The sequence below is a fragment of the Streptopelia decaocto genome (genome assembly GCF_964273445.1).
Source record: "Streptopelia decaocto genome assembly, chromosome: 12".
NCBI classification, from domain to species: Eukaryota; Metazoa; Chordata; class Aves; order Columbiformes; family Columbidae; genus Streptopelia; species Streptopelia decaocto.
The window spans coordinates 11,401,060-11,416,766 of record NC_138667.1 but is presented as its reverse complement, the minus strand read 5'-3'; the positions used below and the strand labels follow the sequence as shown (position 1 = coordinate 11,416,766).

The following is a 15,707-nucleotide window of genomic DNA, read 5'->3' as shown; positions in this document are numbered from 1 at the left end:
CAGGGATGGGGCATCCACCACCTCTCTGGGCAACCTGGGCCAGGCTCTCACCACCCTCAGTGTAAGAAGTTGCACCTAAGCTACTGCAACTCTTTCTGCTGAGCCTTGGACATCAAGAGCTAGATGCCGTCAGCTTTGCTTGCACTGAGCTGTAGTCTCAAGCATGTTGTTCTTCATCACTTAAGATAGGAGGAAAAAAAAAAAAAGAATTAAACTCATTTTTGGAGGCCTGGCTCTTGTCCCTATCATACAACGCAGCATCAAGAGCACAAAATGAGAAAAAATTCTTTTATATTTAAGGGAAAGATGCTGAAGAATAGGTTGCTTATATTTAATCCTGGGAATTCCTCAAAGAGCCAGAAATAAGGTCAGCTTTTTTTTCTTCCTTATTCTACAAGCACTTATTCAATTTCCAGCAATTCCCTCTGTTTCATGACTGCTTATTCGCAAATATTTTCCCCTATATCAGCTGAAAGTATTTCATTTAGCTACAGTGGGACACCAGACACAGCCAGCCAAGCAATGTGCACAAATCAGCAAAGTAATGAAGCTCAAATGCTTTTCACAGGACATATCGTTTCCAATTTCAGGAAATATATAGGGGAGCATTAAAAGGAGGAAGCTGAAGATTTCAGCAGAAATACAAATATACTCTGTGGCTTCACCACGCAGAGCCAACACGCACTGCAGATAACAGATGGACAGATGGGCTTTGCCCACTGATTGCAGCTGTGCCCCAGCTCTGCTGGAGCGGCTGAACTGAGGCACTTCCATCCCTCAGGATTTTTAGTTCAAACCTGTAATCGGACAGCAGACTCAAAAATAAAAAACTTCTGTCAAGCTAATCACTGCTGAAATAAGGGTTCCCATAAGTAGGAAAACATGGGGCCAACTGGGAATTTTTGAAAGGTTTAAAAATCAGTCTCAGTCCCTGTCTCTTTTGGAGAGAGTTGCTCATACTTTGAAACCATCTTCTGTAGAGTCAACAAAAAGCATTAATCCCTTCAGATTTTTAAAGTACATCAAGACGAGCACACACTTTCAGCCGTCTGCTTAACAGGAATAATATTGGGATCCAAAGCTGGAAAGAGTTTAACTCATGGATTTAAACCTAAGCCTGCCCTTTGGCAAGCCGAAGTCACCCGTGCTCACAGCCACAACTGCTCCTGGTACTGGCTGAGTTCAGCCACGTTCTTCGGAGCTGTGTTTTACAGAGCTGCAGGAGTTAAACTGCCCTTCACACTCAGAGAATGTGCTATACCAGACAGTTTCTTCAGACTTTTGGAAACTCACATTTGTATCCTGATACACTTTGGTAAAATACATCCAACCTTACTTTCCTAAAGTTTGACTTTTTTGCTGCCTCAAGTTCTCCCAGTCTTAAGGAAAAAAAAATATATATTCTTTTGACATTTTGCAAAATGCCCTATTTGTCCTTCCCTTTTTAAAATATAAGTTTTACCTCTAGAGACCACAGGTTTTAGACACAGCTTTAGAGAACATCAGACTCCGTGTACTGATCCAAAGTATTTAAAGTTCATTCACTTCAGTGTTTCATATGACACCCTTAAAAGGCCAGAAGTTCAAACAAAAATAGTCTCGTTTTCCAGACTATCAAAGATTAAAACTAAAGATTGTTAATTTGAGAGGTCAACGTTGGGTCCTACAGCCTCCACGTGAGCACCTGATTTGGAAGGGCATTGAGCAATGGCAGCTTTGACACATCTGAGAAATCCTCCCCAGGAGCAGCCCCCCCAGCACAGAACTGAACACCCCTTCAAAATCACCCCCCAAAATCACCCCTCTGAGCCCCAAATCCACCCTGGAGCCCACTTGTGCAGCAGGGGAAGATCTGCAGGGCCAGGACCAGCCACACGGGCATCACCAGCGAGATGTTTATTTTCCTAAGCCCAGGGGAGCCAGTCCTGCTCTTGGTTATAAACACATGCTGCATCAGATTTAAACAGAGCTGAAGGTCATTAACAGCTTGGCTCAGCCAAGGGCAGTTTTCTGTTTGATGTACTTCAGATCCACTCTCTTCCTTTGCTTTTAAAGCCAAGGTGCAGTTCCTGCCTGTGGCTGCCTGTTCTTCTGACCCAAGGGGTACAGTGGGACTTGGATGACCTGTTTCTGACCTCTCCTGGCAGAGGGCTTTCGGCGGTAAAATCTTACTGCCTTCACTGCTGCAAGTCCCCTTTTATGCAAATGTCACAAGCAATTAAGCCTGAAGTCATATCCTAGCATATCCCGACACCAAGACATTTCCTAGCACATCCCAACACTCCCAATACTGAAATTCAGCCTCTGCACAAAAGACAACCGCAATACAGCAATCTCTTCCTCTCCCCCACAGCTTTTCAACAGCAAAGCTGCTGCTTTGTCTCTGATAAAGTGGTTCAAAAGTCCCAGAAATTGAAATCCTATTATTACCCCACAGAGGAGCTGTACAGGATGGACAGCACTGTTTTCATTTGAATGCAAGTAACAGATTTACACTGTGGCTGGTGTCTGCAGGAGCGGGATTGATTCTCCAGCTCACTGTCTCGAAAAAAGTCCCATGGAGAGCCCTTATGTCAAAGGGGGGGAAAAAGGGACAGTTTTAAAAGCTACACACATTTCCCTATGAGCACAGTTCAGATGTCCTGTTGAGATGGTCGTTTCACAGACCAAGCAAGCTTCAATCTAACTTTAAAAAGCCCTACTAAGTACAATCGCACTACTTAGCTCAGCTCAGAAGATTAACAGATAAGTAAAAAGGTCAGAGGCAGTTTGCTGAAGCTGGATGAACAGAGCGTCTGGGTAATTTTATGAGACTGACTTTCAATATTCTGCCAAGTTCCTCTTTCGGTGTATGACATGGTCTGAAGAAAAACTTTATCCATCATGTTCTTCTTACTACACTCCTTCCGCAGTCATCAGCTAAACACCAAATTCATTTTTCAGATCTTTCTATAGTAAGAGACCAAACCTTTAAAATCAGATGGTCTTTTAGTTAAAAGGCAGCAGACAACATTCATGTGAAACACGACTCAAGCTGGAGCCTGGCTGAGCCCCAGCGCGCCCACGTCCCCGGGACAGTCTGTACCCAGACAAGGCACTGCCATTAGTGCACAGCAAATGATGTTCTTTTGAGGAGGGAAAGACACTCAAAATGAGCCCCACGGCCTCATGCCAGGTCTTGGGCACGCTGAGAAACACCCGTGGATCGTCTCATGGTGGGCAGAGATACAGCCCCTGCAAGCACTGCTAAGGTTTGCTCAGCTTTGTGGCGTTGGACCCAGCAGTCAGGCTCATTTTAAAGCTCTTATTTCTGTATTACATGCTGCAATTTCTGCTGAAACCCCTGCAACCTGTAGCAAAAGCATTATAGGAAAGTCTCCATCTATTCAGTTGCTGTTGCGGCAGGGAGCAGGCGGAGATCAGCCGCATCACCTTCCGTCATTTCCAACCACAAAATGTTACTTCCACAGGTAAAACACACCGACCTTTCCATACAGCAGCCTGGCTTTGTTTTTCAGGAGCAATTCCATAAACACATGACTCCAGGAGCTGGGGCTTGACCAAAAGCACCCACTGCCCTGGCCCTGGGCACGGCAGAGCTGCTGGATCAGGAATGACAGCACCAGAGAAGCAAAAGCTGAACATTTCCTGTGAGCTTTAATGACATGTCACTTTTGACAGTTATAGCAGCCTTGACAAGAGTCATCCAAAACGTATTTCCACAGATGGGAAAGTTTCTAAACCACTTGTAAATGATGGTTGGGAATTTCCTAATTTCCATAAAGAAGACACGCATCTCTTTCTGAAGGAGTGCTGTCACGAGAAGCAGCTCTGTGATGTAAAATGAGGTATTATTAAAAAAACAAGTGGTTTTAGGGTAAGCTAGGAAAATATTCCAGCTCCATATTTGCACATGTTCTTCACTAGATACTGTATAGCACAAGGACAGCATACATCCAACCCAGGGACAACCTCTCCCAATTAGAAATAAGCTACATAGACCTTTCTCATGGAGCAAACACTTTTCCACCTCAACGTGGTCATGCTGATGGCCACCAGCGAGGGCCACCAGACCCTCCAGCAGCTCGGGAACAGCTTCACCCTGGGAGAAGCCACAGCCCTCCTGTGAATCAAAAAGCTCCAGCGGGACTGCAGCTGCAATGCCACAACTTGATCCTTTAAGCTACCTGGCTCCCCAGCAGCCTCTTAAAAAATCCACAGCAATGGAAAAAAGTTACCCAAGACCAGCAAGAATGATTAAAATGTGTTTCCATTTATCTTGCCTGCTCCAGTGCAGAGGGCATGTTTTTAATATCAAGGGGGTGTTTAACAAGCAAACATAGGAGGGCTTTGTACAAATGTATTGATTTTATTAACACTTTCATTAAAAAAACCCCCACAAGATAGCTGGGGATCATATGCTCTGCCAGACAGGAGGGCACAGGATACACTGGCTGTGTTTTTTAAACACCTTCGGACAAAGCTCTGCAGACAAAGCCCTTCTGCACAGGCAATGTAAATACACATGGACGTGGGAGCAACTACCGCACTGCAGTAACATCACAGACTCGTGTGAAGGCTCAGGCGAGGTGCAAGTGTCTCCAGCTCTCATAGTCCTAAAGCTACCTCAGCCAGCTCCACATGTGCACAGAACCAATACTCATGATAAATAATTTTAGAAGAAATTAGAGTATGTGAAGAAGCCTAAGAATAAAATAATTTCTATATGTAGTATTTAACTTCCATCCATACAGGAAAACCTAATGAGCATTAACAGAAAATAAGCATCAGTGTAATCTCAAGGTATTTTTGCAATACAATAACCATGGATAACAAAGGTGAAAGAGCCTCGAAATTTCCTCCACCCTCCAGCAGCAGCAGCACCCTCTTGCCAGATGATTATCAAGCCATAGCCAAGCTCAGCAACAGTCTAGACTCTAGAAAGGATTTTCTCTGTTTCCTAGGGTTCAGGATCATCTTGCCAGCCCTGGAGCAGAGAGCTACAGCCCAGAAGAGCATTGCTCAGCGGATGCTCCCGCCAGTGCTCGACCTCAAGCTGCTCCCACAGGGTATGGGCTACTGTGTGTGTCAACCAGCCTCCCCTCTGATAGGAAATAATGTCCACTACAGAGGAAAAAACCCCAGCATAACAAGTATCCATCTGGCCTCCTGTCTGCTCCCTCCTCTTAGAGAAGATGCTGCTGTTCCTATTTCATTGCCATCTGCACACTTGATTTAACACTACCATTGAATCACTTTTCTCACCATTTGGTGTTTGGCTTAGAGAACAAACCTAAGGAGCTTAACACTAACAGGCAGTGTCCTAATTTAATATTTTTCTGCTTCCTGTCTCTCTCCTCCACTCCCAGTTTGAGGATTGTTGCATTTTCAGGTGTTATCGTATCACAATTCCTGATTTTCTTTCTATGATCACTACCAGCAGCTGAGAAAAAAAGAAGCATCATTGGCAACAAGCTAAGCTTCAGAATGCAGAAATATTACATGGTTAAAACCAGAAGGTGCCTACTTCATCAGCATGGCTTATCCAAACATCTCTTTCTGTAAGAGCTAGGGTAAGACACACAAAAATAGAAGCAAAAGCAATAGGATAATATTTTTTTTAAATTCTGGAATACTACAGCCTTTAGCTTTTACTTGTTATTAGAGAAGATACGCTCAGTTTGAGTCAAAAACAAGTCTCGGGATTTGCTGCGAACAAACAAGCCCTGGCAGTGCCCGTGGGACACCCCAGCCCCGGCAGCAGGAACGCGCTGTTCCAGGGCATGGGAGGCAGCTGCTGCGGCCCGGCCGGCCCAGGCTCCCCCCGCACCAAAGAGAGTTTCGGGATCCGCTCCCTACCCTCACCCCATTCCCCTCCCCTGCTGCACTGGCGGATGGTCAGCCCCGGGCAGCCAGCATCCTCCCGCACCCAGCATCAACCCACATTATTTCAGTTTAGCTCCTTCCCCATCAATGAGAACAAACTATTCAAGTTACCTACATGGAAGAAAATACTATTTTGAAGCTTCCATTTCCATTTTTTTCCCCTTTGTCCTAAGCTTGGTTTTTGCCTCTTTCATATACCAGGATTATTGAAGTTCACTTAATAAAGCTGCTCATTTAAAGAAGAGATATGTAGAAGATTTCACATAAAAGGTTACAGCTACAGTTTGACATGTTACAGTGTGACTGAGAAAATTCCTTTGCTTTCAAATGACTCAATACTACATCACAAGAGAAAAAATAAACAGAAGCACACACCAACTTGCGTGTAACCTCTTCACCCAGTAAATCAGATCAGCAGATTTCAATGGTGTATAAGCCCCTGATATTTGAGTGTGAAATGCTGCCTGAGTACCCGCAGTTCGAAGCTGATGCCGCTTACAGCAGCCATCAGGATTCGGCATGTTTCGGCTATTAAATCAGCGCTCAAACAACACGCTGGGAGTTCCCACGCGACGGAGTCGGGTCCTGTGCCAGGGCATTATCTCACCCTTTGTTTTCCCAAAAGCACCAGGCAGACATTTTCCCCGTCCTGCCGCCCCAGCAGCACCAGGCGATGCCCATGTGAGGGCTGGTGGGACGGCGGGGCTGGGGATCCCAGCAAGAGCTCTCCCAGGAGCAGCCGTGGTCCGTCCCACCGCACCGACCCAGGAGGAAGGAAGGTCCATCACCTTGGGAAAGGAAATTCCACCTCTCCAGCTAGAAGGCTTTACCCCCCGGTTCACAGAAGTAAGTATGGCCTCAGTCATCTGCTTTTGCAAATATGTGTATGGAGGTTTCCTGCACAGCATCAACCCAGTAAGAACTTCAAACAATCCTCAGAGCCAACTAATCAAACAAGGAGCCCTTCCTCCTTAATAAAAAAAGGTAATGATAATCTAAGACAAAAAAAAAAAAAAAAAAGGATAGTATGTAAGACCTTTTTAACACTGTTAAAATTGGTGCTAAGGGACAAGTTAGCACCAAACCTCCTCCCCACTCCACTGCTCCACTGCAGGACAGCACTGCTGTCCCCAGGGCTGGAACACCAGCAGCTCCAACTCACACCTGAGGCCTCAGTCGAAGATTTGGGCTGGAAAAACCCCAGCTGATAGGGCACAGCACAAGAGGATCAGAGCATGGGGACTGGGACCACTGCCCCACCACCCCCATGCCACCCAGGAGCCGCTCTGCCAGCTGGTGGCACTGGGATGCCATGCCCACTCGGACAAGGCTGATGACCAACTGTGGGAAGTGCCTCTCCCTCTCCGGGCAGCAGAGGAAACCTAGCCTTTCACCCCATCTAGCTTATTTTAGCCAAGTGTCCAGGTTTAGGAGGACTTACATCCTATCCTATTCCAGCTTTGGCTTCACACTGCCAATTAAATTTCTGCTGCAATTATTTTCACACCCAGACACTCGACCTATTGTCAATTAGCACAGACGGGGCTTTGCCCCACGGCCAGAAGCCCACATTTCCAGCCCCCCCAAGGCCAGAAAGCTGCCAGTTCTGGCAGTATGGGAATGGTCATGAAAACAAACATCCTCTCCTTTTATTAGTACCACATGGTGATATTTTGTCTAGCGAGCTCACGCTACAAAAAGCCAAAGACAGTAGGATTTCCAGAAACTGAAGTATCAGGGCTCCCGCTCTCCTCATTGGCCATGGAGTAGTGGCTGGGGACACCGCAATTTGTGTCCTCCTCTATACAGCCTTGCTGTTAATGACAAACCAGTGCAGTGTAAGTAACTGATAACTAAAGCCTGCTTCTTTTTTTTTATAAATGCATTATTTCATGAAGGTGACTCACTGGCATCCTGTTCAGTGTCATTTCTGCTAATTGTGAACAATCAGCTCTCTCCCCTTCCAGCTTCTTCAGCTGTAAGTGCAGCTATTCCCTCCAGTCACGGCATTAATCAAAGTTTTAATAAGGACAATTGATTATGTTCTCCATCTCTGAGTAGGGTTTTTCCACATGGCACAACTGTCAAGCCACAACAGATTTAGAATGAGAAGAGCTCAGCAGCCACTCTGTACCTTGCGAGTTCCCTTGCAAAAAGATAGCTGCAAGCCTCACTGCCTTCAAGATAAAGATCGCACCCAAATAATACACTAAAATATGATCGTAGGGTACATACTTTCCTAGAAATCACAGGGATTTAATCATTCTGCTTATGCTCATGTGTTTTGGGGAAGGGGCCCCCAGCGAGAATAACTGCAGTCACAAGTCAAAAGAATTTCAAGACATCTTTGCCCAGGATGATTGAAAAGTTGATAGAGTAAAACCTGGAGGAAAGAAAGACATGTGCTCCACATTACTGGAAAGGCCACTTGGGGTAAAACTTTCAAAACCCTTTTCAAGGACAACCCCAAACCTCTTTTTGTGATTCAAGGGCAGAATTCCAGCAGATTTTTTTTCCTTGTGTTTCCAAGAAGATTGCTTTCTTCCAGATGCGAGGAAGTGCACCTAAAGGTTGCACATTTTGAGCCAAGCTATTACTTTACAATAAGTCTTTTCTTTCTCACAATCTAATAAATGCTTTTGCTCCGGGGGGATGAATGAATCCAGCCTAGGACAGCCCTGGGTCATATGGCATCACTCCATAGGGGCCTCCAGCCATGGCTCCCGGGGACAGGACGCCTGCTGCAAGGGTCTGCACCCGTGGGTGCTGCCCATCACCCTCAGTGTCACACAAGTCAGAGGACATCTGCAAAACGCAGGGGTTAGGACAGCTACTAGCACACGTCCCACACTGTCAGCATGACCCATGCTCAAGGCACAGTCTGAGGAGGGTACACCCACATCTGGGGTGCACCCACAGCTGGAATCCCCTAATGTGTGCATGGTACCTCCATCTCCTCTCTGGGAGACCAAAAAAAACATTAAGCAAGACAACACAGAGATACAACCATCGAAAAAGAGTGCAAGAGCAGGAACCTGTTGTCTATACCTGCATGTTCTTGTTCATACGCCTCTCTCGGTGCCTCACCACAAACATAGCTGCTTTACCCACTGAGTACTCCAGATTTAGACATTTTCAGTGTAGGTCCGGATTTGGGAAAATCCATCTCTACTCCCTCATTATATTCTATGTAACTGTCTAATTTTTAAAAGGATCCATATGTAACATATATTAATAGCCAGATTCAAATCCAATCTGCACTAAACCTCAGAAATGTTGTATCTGGCAGCAGAACTGCTGCACATTTGGTCCTTATTTAATATTATTCATAGGGTTTTGGGCACATCAAAGTCTATTAAGAAGAAATATCTGTCGAAAAAGATTGCTGTAATTGATTAATGAATCAAACATGGCCAGAACTCAAAGCCTAAGCACACAGATCACACTACCCTGTCAATCAGCACAGGAAAGACGAGCAGACCCGTGAGTTGCTCAAGTGCAATACCAGGGTGGGTTTGCCGGCGCTGCTGTTCTGTAGCTGCTCTACCCGCTGCCCCAGGTACAAACAGACCCTGGGTGTGCTGTGCTGGAATCAGGCAGCATCCTCAGGAAGGCTCCAATAACTCCATTAAATGATGCTGAGCGCCAGGCTGGTCACCAGCCTTGATGGGGGTCCCATGCTGGGTACTACCCCCCCGCACCACTGCCCAGCCTCCTTGTGCCACCTGTGAGCTGATTCAACAAAGCCTAACGTGGGTGTAAGGCAATTACAGAGCTGGGTTTATGCCAGCTCAGTTCAGGGATCTCGTTCACCACAGGAGCTTTACCAACTCAAGGAAAGCACAGCAAGACCTGCACAGAAAAGTCTAACAAACATAATGCTTTAAAAACCACACACAGAAACCCAAGCTCTGGAAGGACCGCAGGCAGAGCAGAGGGCTGTCCAGATTCCAGAGAGGAGACCAGCCTGTGCGCAGGGCTGCTGCCGTACCTGTGGGTCCGGCTCTATGTTGATCCGGTACGCTTGAGCTTTGCCATCTTCCAGAACAGGGGGTGACCAGGTCTTCCCATCAGTTCTGCAATGGGAAATTAAGTAAATTCAACTTAAATGGCTTACAAAAAAAACAAACAAACAAAAAAAAACCACCACCCACCAAACACACACAAAGAACCCCAAACAGAACATGACAAACAAACTTCTCAAAAACAAACGAACAAAAGAAACCAAAACACACTACCAGCAAAACCCCAAACATATATAACATAGTACGCAGGCCTGCAGGGGAATGAATATATAAATGCATTTGTCTAAAATTATCCTCAAAAATAGTACAAGGGTAAATAGAGAAAATGCCAGTTCCATGCTATTAAAACCATGAAGCTCAAAACCATTCATGAGCTACAGGTTCCAACTTAGATGGAGTTTAAGATACAAAATTATTTCAGTTCAAGAAATCAGGAGACAGACCTGGGGTGGTTCTTGTTTTGCATATCCCTGGCTTTGCCCCTTTATTCTGGTTCCAAGTCCTGAAATGCATTTGGATTATGTGCATGTGTATATAAGTATGTGCATACACGTATGTATATATATATATATGTGTGTGTTTGTGTGTGTGTGTGTATTCCCTGGCAGACCTATATGCTAGACCACAGTAGGAATTATATAAATGCCTTTTGGGGAGAATGCTTACACAGCCCTGTATGGATCATCTTGACCCTTTCAACAGGTGCCAGATAGAAAAAGCCCTAAAAATACAGTTTCCATTAATGAATGCATCTTCAGTCCTGCCAAGCCAGAGCAGGAGGCTGCCACTCTCCAAGGATTTTCCATGTGCCTGATCACTTTTTCCCCAGGAAGGCACCTGGGGACACAGCTGGGATGTGATCTCCAGGGTGTCCTCTCCAATGCTTGGGACAGTGGGAGCTGCAGGGGCCTGGGCAAGGTCCAGTGAGGATCCTTGTGGATTCTGAGAGGTTGAGTTGGGAGATGGAAACTGCATGAAGTACAAGATAAAGTTTTCAAATGCATGCTGTTCTGTTTATCATCCCAATCTGCATATGTACCACTTAATAAAAATAGGTCTTGCTCTGGCAGGCATAGATCACTCACTATGGCCATAGACACGCATCCTTCACTGGACTATGGCCCTTGCCACATACCGCATTCAGCTTTGGTTTAATTATCTTCAAAGTCCAAGTTTGAAAAACCAGGAGCATAGTTTTAACCCAGGAATCCTTGAGGTGAATTTTTACCTTTGGTATTTTGCATCTAAACCAGTCAGCATACAAACCTCCCTTTCAAAATTTAGGGTCTGATCTAAAACCCATCAAAGCAAAAACTCCCACAGGCTTTAACCTCGGATCCATCCCCAGAGTATTTAAGCTCTTTTCTTCCAAACCACTACTCAGTACTACCATCAGCATCTTCAACAGGGAAGAACTTGCTCTCTCATAGCTAGATGTCTTGTTCTAATTTATTATTGTTATCATAATAATTTTAGTTTTTAGGCTGGGACCCTTCTTTTTAAGCCAGTCTAATTTTTTTTTTGGTGGGATAAAGGAAGCCAGCCTTCCCAGGAACAGCAGCATTCCTAGCAATCCCAGCTCTCTTTTTGCCACAATCCAGTGCTGTGTATATTGCTTCCACATTGAGAATTTCATCTGGAGGCCCATAACAATGAAAACTCCTAATTACATTGGCAGAGATCATAATGATAATTTCCATGCTTTTCCCCCTGCATTGAACCAATGTGTGCTCACGCTGCCACTGCGAAGGGGCTGTTACAACATCCCTCATTGCTCTGGGGCCCACATGCCAAACATGGCTCATAGGATCCCTGAAGGCTTCAGTTTGCCAGTAAATAAGAACTGAGATTCAGAAAGTGATTCTGATTGCAGAGGAGTGACAGCAGTAAATTTGCTCTGCAGGAAGCTATAGCATTGGGTCACCAGTACTGCCAGTGTTTTCTAGTTGGAGTTTCCCAGTTCCCCACACAAAGCAGCTAAACCTGTGTTTTCCAAAAATTATAGTTGACTTCACACTTAAAAGATGGCCAGACTTTGGTTTGCATGTAGAAGGCCCCTTCATAGTTAGTGCTTTTAATGATTAAACTTAAGGTTTTACCATCAGCTCTTCAGAGCAACCAAAAATTCTTGATACAAGGAAAACAGCCTCACACAGCTTTCAGCAGCGGCCTGAACCAAGTCACACTGACATCAGCCACAGCTTCCCCTCAAAACAGTCTGAAATTAAGCCTATATGGCACAATTCAGGTTCTATTTGGCATTTTTAAAGGCTGCCTGAAAAAGTATAAGGGATTGGGAGAAACACCAGCCTCAAGAAATGGAAGTTTTATGTTTGATGAGCACTTATGCTTACACAAAGAAACTCCCTCTTTTCCACAGGAACATCAGAATATGAGGTAATCTAAAATAATTCAGAGGTGACTGACTGAAAGTGAGATGCCATGGGCAGTTCTGAGCTCACCCCCATTCACATGTCCCCAGCAACCCCCACCAGGACAGGGGGACCTCAGGGTCACCATGGCCACCCTAAGCCACCCTGGCAGCAGGTTCGGGCTTCCAACAGTCAGAGCTTTGTGTTTAGACAACAGCAAAAGCTAATCACACTTTTCTATCATAACAGGCAAGAGATCAGGCATCTCACTCAAATGTTCCGAGTGGTTTAATTTACGGCTCAGGGATGGGAAAAGTGTTTTCAGATGTGTTGTAGGGGATTAAAGTCAGCTACGTGGAAATCATTACCCAGCACTAACAACATTATTTTAACGGCTGATAGGACAAGCCTAAGAAAAATAACTTGACCTGGGTTAGTGCTAGGCCTTCAACACAGGCTTCATGGGAAAAGGACCCATTAACAAGACATAAATAAAAAAAAAAGTTGCAGACACTTTTATCCCACCATTTGTTTTCTAAAAGTCTCGACATCATTCTCAAAAGATTACTTGCATATGCTCACATACTTTACCAAAATGTTTTTTCACCTGGTAATGATCTGCAAGTCTTGCTCTCTACATTTGTAGAGCTGCTTTTAAATTGCAAGAATTCCTGGGACTTACTGAATTTCTAATTTCTCCATCCTGTTATAAACTAACATTTAGCATTTGGGAGAGTGCCAGCCTGGACCAGGGATGCCACCACCTGCAGTGGTGCAGCCACATGGGTGTGGATGGGCAACAGTGACACAAACCTCTCAAACAACCCTATGGCTGCATTGCACCCCAATTGTATAGTCCCTTCTGGGGGATGTGACTCCAGGTCCCTGCCCATCTCCTGAACACTGTTCACCTCCCACGATGGTACATCACTACAATCACAATTGTTTTTTATCCCCGATATGGCCATCAACCTTCTAGGAGCTGAACTCAGCCTAGAAGCAGCTGATGCTTCTGATTACCGAGGATTGTGAACCTTGCTGCGATCACCATAAGGTGTTGGATCCATCCCTGCAGCCCGATGTAGGGCTGTCACATGCCGTGCAAGGTGGCCAAGGCTTTGAGAGGAGGAGCTGAGCTCTGCTGAGCACCCGATGGACCCAGCTCAGCCAGGGTACACAAAGGAGAAGCTGTGGGATTTCTCCTGCTTCATTCCTCTCAGCTGAAACCACTGCTGTGTATCGAGGCTCTGGAAAGCTGCCGGTTTTCCTCTCTATTAGTCCTTGAGGAGCTCTGGAGGGGAAGCTGTGATTCACTTTTTCAGTTGTACTGTTACTGGAAACTTGAGAACATCAGACATTGTCATCCTTCCCATCTCCCAGCAGCGTGCCTCTGCTGCTCGCAGCAAACGGGCCCTGACAGAACCTCTGTGAGCTGGGGGAGGTGGGACAGGGGCTCGGAAGAACATCAACTACATGAGGTTCCAGGGACTTTTGGGGCTACACGTCCAGCAGACTCATTACTGGGCTTTCTCCCATAGAAACTCCATCTCTGTACTGAGGGCAGGAATAAACAGAAAATCTTCACACTCGCGCTCTCCAAGCAGACTCAGCACAACTGTGACAGTGCATCAATCCACGTGAGCTCTCTGCAGGCTGCTCATCCCCAGGGAAGCGGTTCGGTTCTCCATCCCACAGCAGGGCACAGCTTGCAGCTGCAAACCCCACTGCAGCCTTGCACTTGTGCTTGGTCACTCAGTCTCAGGCAAATTAGAGCAAATCTGACCCACACTGCAAGAACACTGCACCCCATTGTCACCTGTGAAGGAATTTGGGTTTTCCTGGCCCACACATGCTGGTTTGCTTCTTTCTCAACCCCTTGTCTTTGCTCAGCAGAGGGGTCACATAGAGCAAAACCAGCCTCCAGAGCTGGGCAGGGGTTTCCACAGCAGCTATTTAAAAAGAAGTTATCTCTGAAATACCTTCCCCACATGGGTGAGGGCCCAGAAGCGCCATTCCTGCAGCACACAGACTGGACAGAGGGGGAAGAAACTGCTTCCACGATTTACTTTAGATAGAAGGAATCAAAGCTGAACCTTTGAGGACTATGCTTTGCCACTACAGTAGGGAAATAAATACAACACAACTACCTTTGGGGTCCTTGGCTGTGCCTGGGGCCAGGTAGATGCTGCCACTTTTCCAGAACCCACCCAGCCCCATGCACAAACAGCTCCAGTGTTATTACCAAAAGCTGTAATTGGAATGGGAAGAACAGCATCAAAATTATTATTTTTTTTTGTCAAAAGTCTTGCAACATACATGAATTCCTCCCTGCACGTCACAGGAATATGAACGTGTTACTCCCAGGGTAGAGGAGCCAGGATAAGGAATCTCTGCCTGATAAGGAATCTCTTCATTTGTGTAACTTAAAAGACGACTTCAGTGAGAAAAAAAGAACAAGTTTTACCATGTGATCATCCTTATCCATACATTTACATTGTTTAAAACTCTGAAATCCTTGGCTGCCAGTCAAGTGCATACATTTCGTGGCTAAGTATCAAGAGCTCCATACCAGATTTCTGTGAGTAATAATTCACAGGGCTGTTTAACACCCGGGATTTTCTCCAACCAGCTGCCACGTACCTGCTCGTACCCTCCCTTTCAGATGCCAGGCAAAGCAGCCCCTGTGCTACCTTGGCTTGCAATTCAACAGCTGGGAAGAGGCTGCCTGATTCATCATCAGAGCATCCCAAACAGTCCCACTAAATCCTCATCAGCGTCTTCACCGCCTCCCCCCCAGCCCAGGTACCTGGCACTGCTCCAGCTTTACTAAACCACTTGAACTCCTGGCCTCACATTTCAGAACCATTAACTACAACCTGAACAGCCACCCCTTGTTACAGGGATGCCCAGGTAATTCCTCATACATTACATCAGTACCCACATGAGCATTGGTTACATAAACTGACTTCTTTCATGAGCTGATGAGGATTTTTGGCTGCTCCATTTCAGAACAGAAAGGCTACTGTGCTGATTTGCTTTTCATGGTATTGCTGCCCAGGAACAGCCCTGCACATCTCAGGGCAAAATGTGACCCAGCAAACCCAGGGACAAAATTCCCATTAACTTCAGGAGGGACAGGGTGTAGTCAAGAAAAGCATTAAAGGATGGGGTGCGAAGAAAAGAGATCTGCCCAAGAGTACCTAGACTCCTTGGTAAAGGACAGAGTAGAGATTTTTAGAAAAAAGAAATGTTAGTACAGCCTGAGAGCAAGGGCAACCTCACAGCCAGCACCAGGGCTGCAGGGTACAGGAGGGGTGCAGCCCCACCACACTCGAGAAGCTGCAACATCCCCTTCCCAGCAGTTTTCCCAGTGTGGGCTTGGAGCCTGCCCCTCCAGGAAGGATGCAGCTCAACCCTCTGTACT

The 15,707-nt window shown here is 45.9% G+C and overlaps 1 protein-coding gene across 1 annotated transcript in view; it reads right to left on the bottom strand.

Annotated features, from left to right (window-relative positions):
- PDLIM4 (PDZ and LIM domain 4) overlaps positions 1-15,707 on the bottom strand; it is a 51,421-nt gene that overhangs the window by 14,666 nt on the left and 21,048 nt on the right. Inside the window, exon 3 of the mRNA XM_082063676.1 lies at positions 9,878-9,962. Coding sequence (XP_081919802.1) covers positions 9,878-9,962 — 85 coding nt within the window. The remainder of the gene's footprint in view (positions 1-9,877; positions 9,963-15,707) is intronic.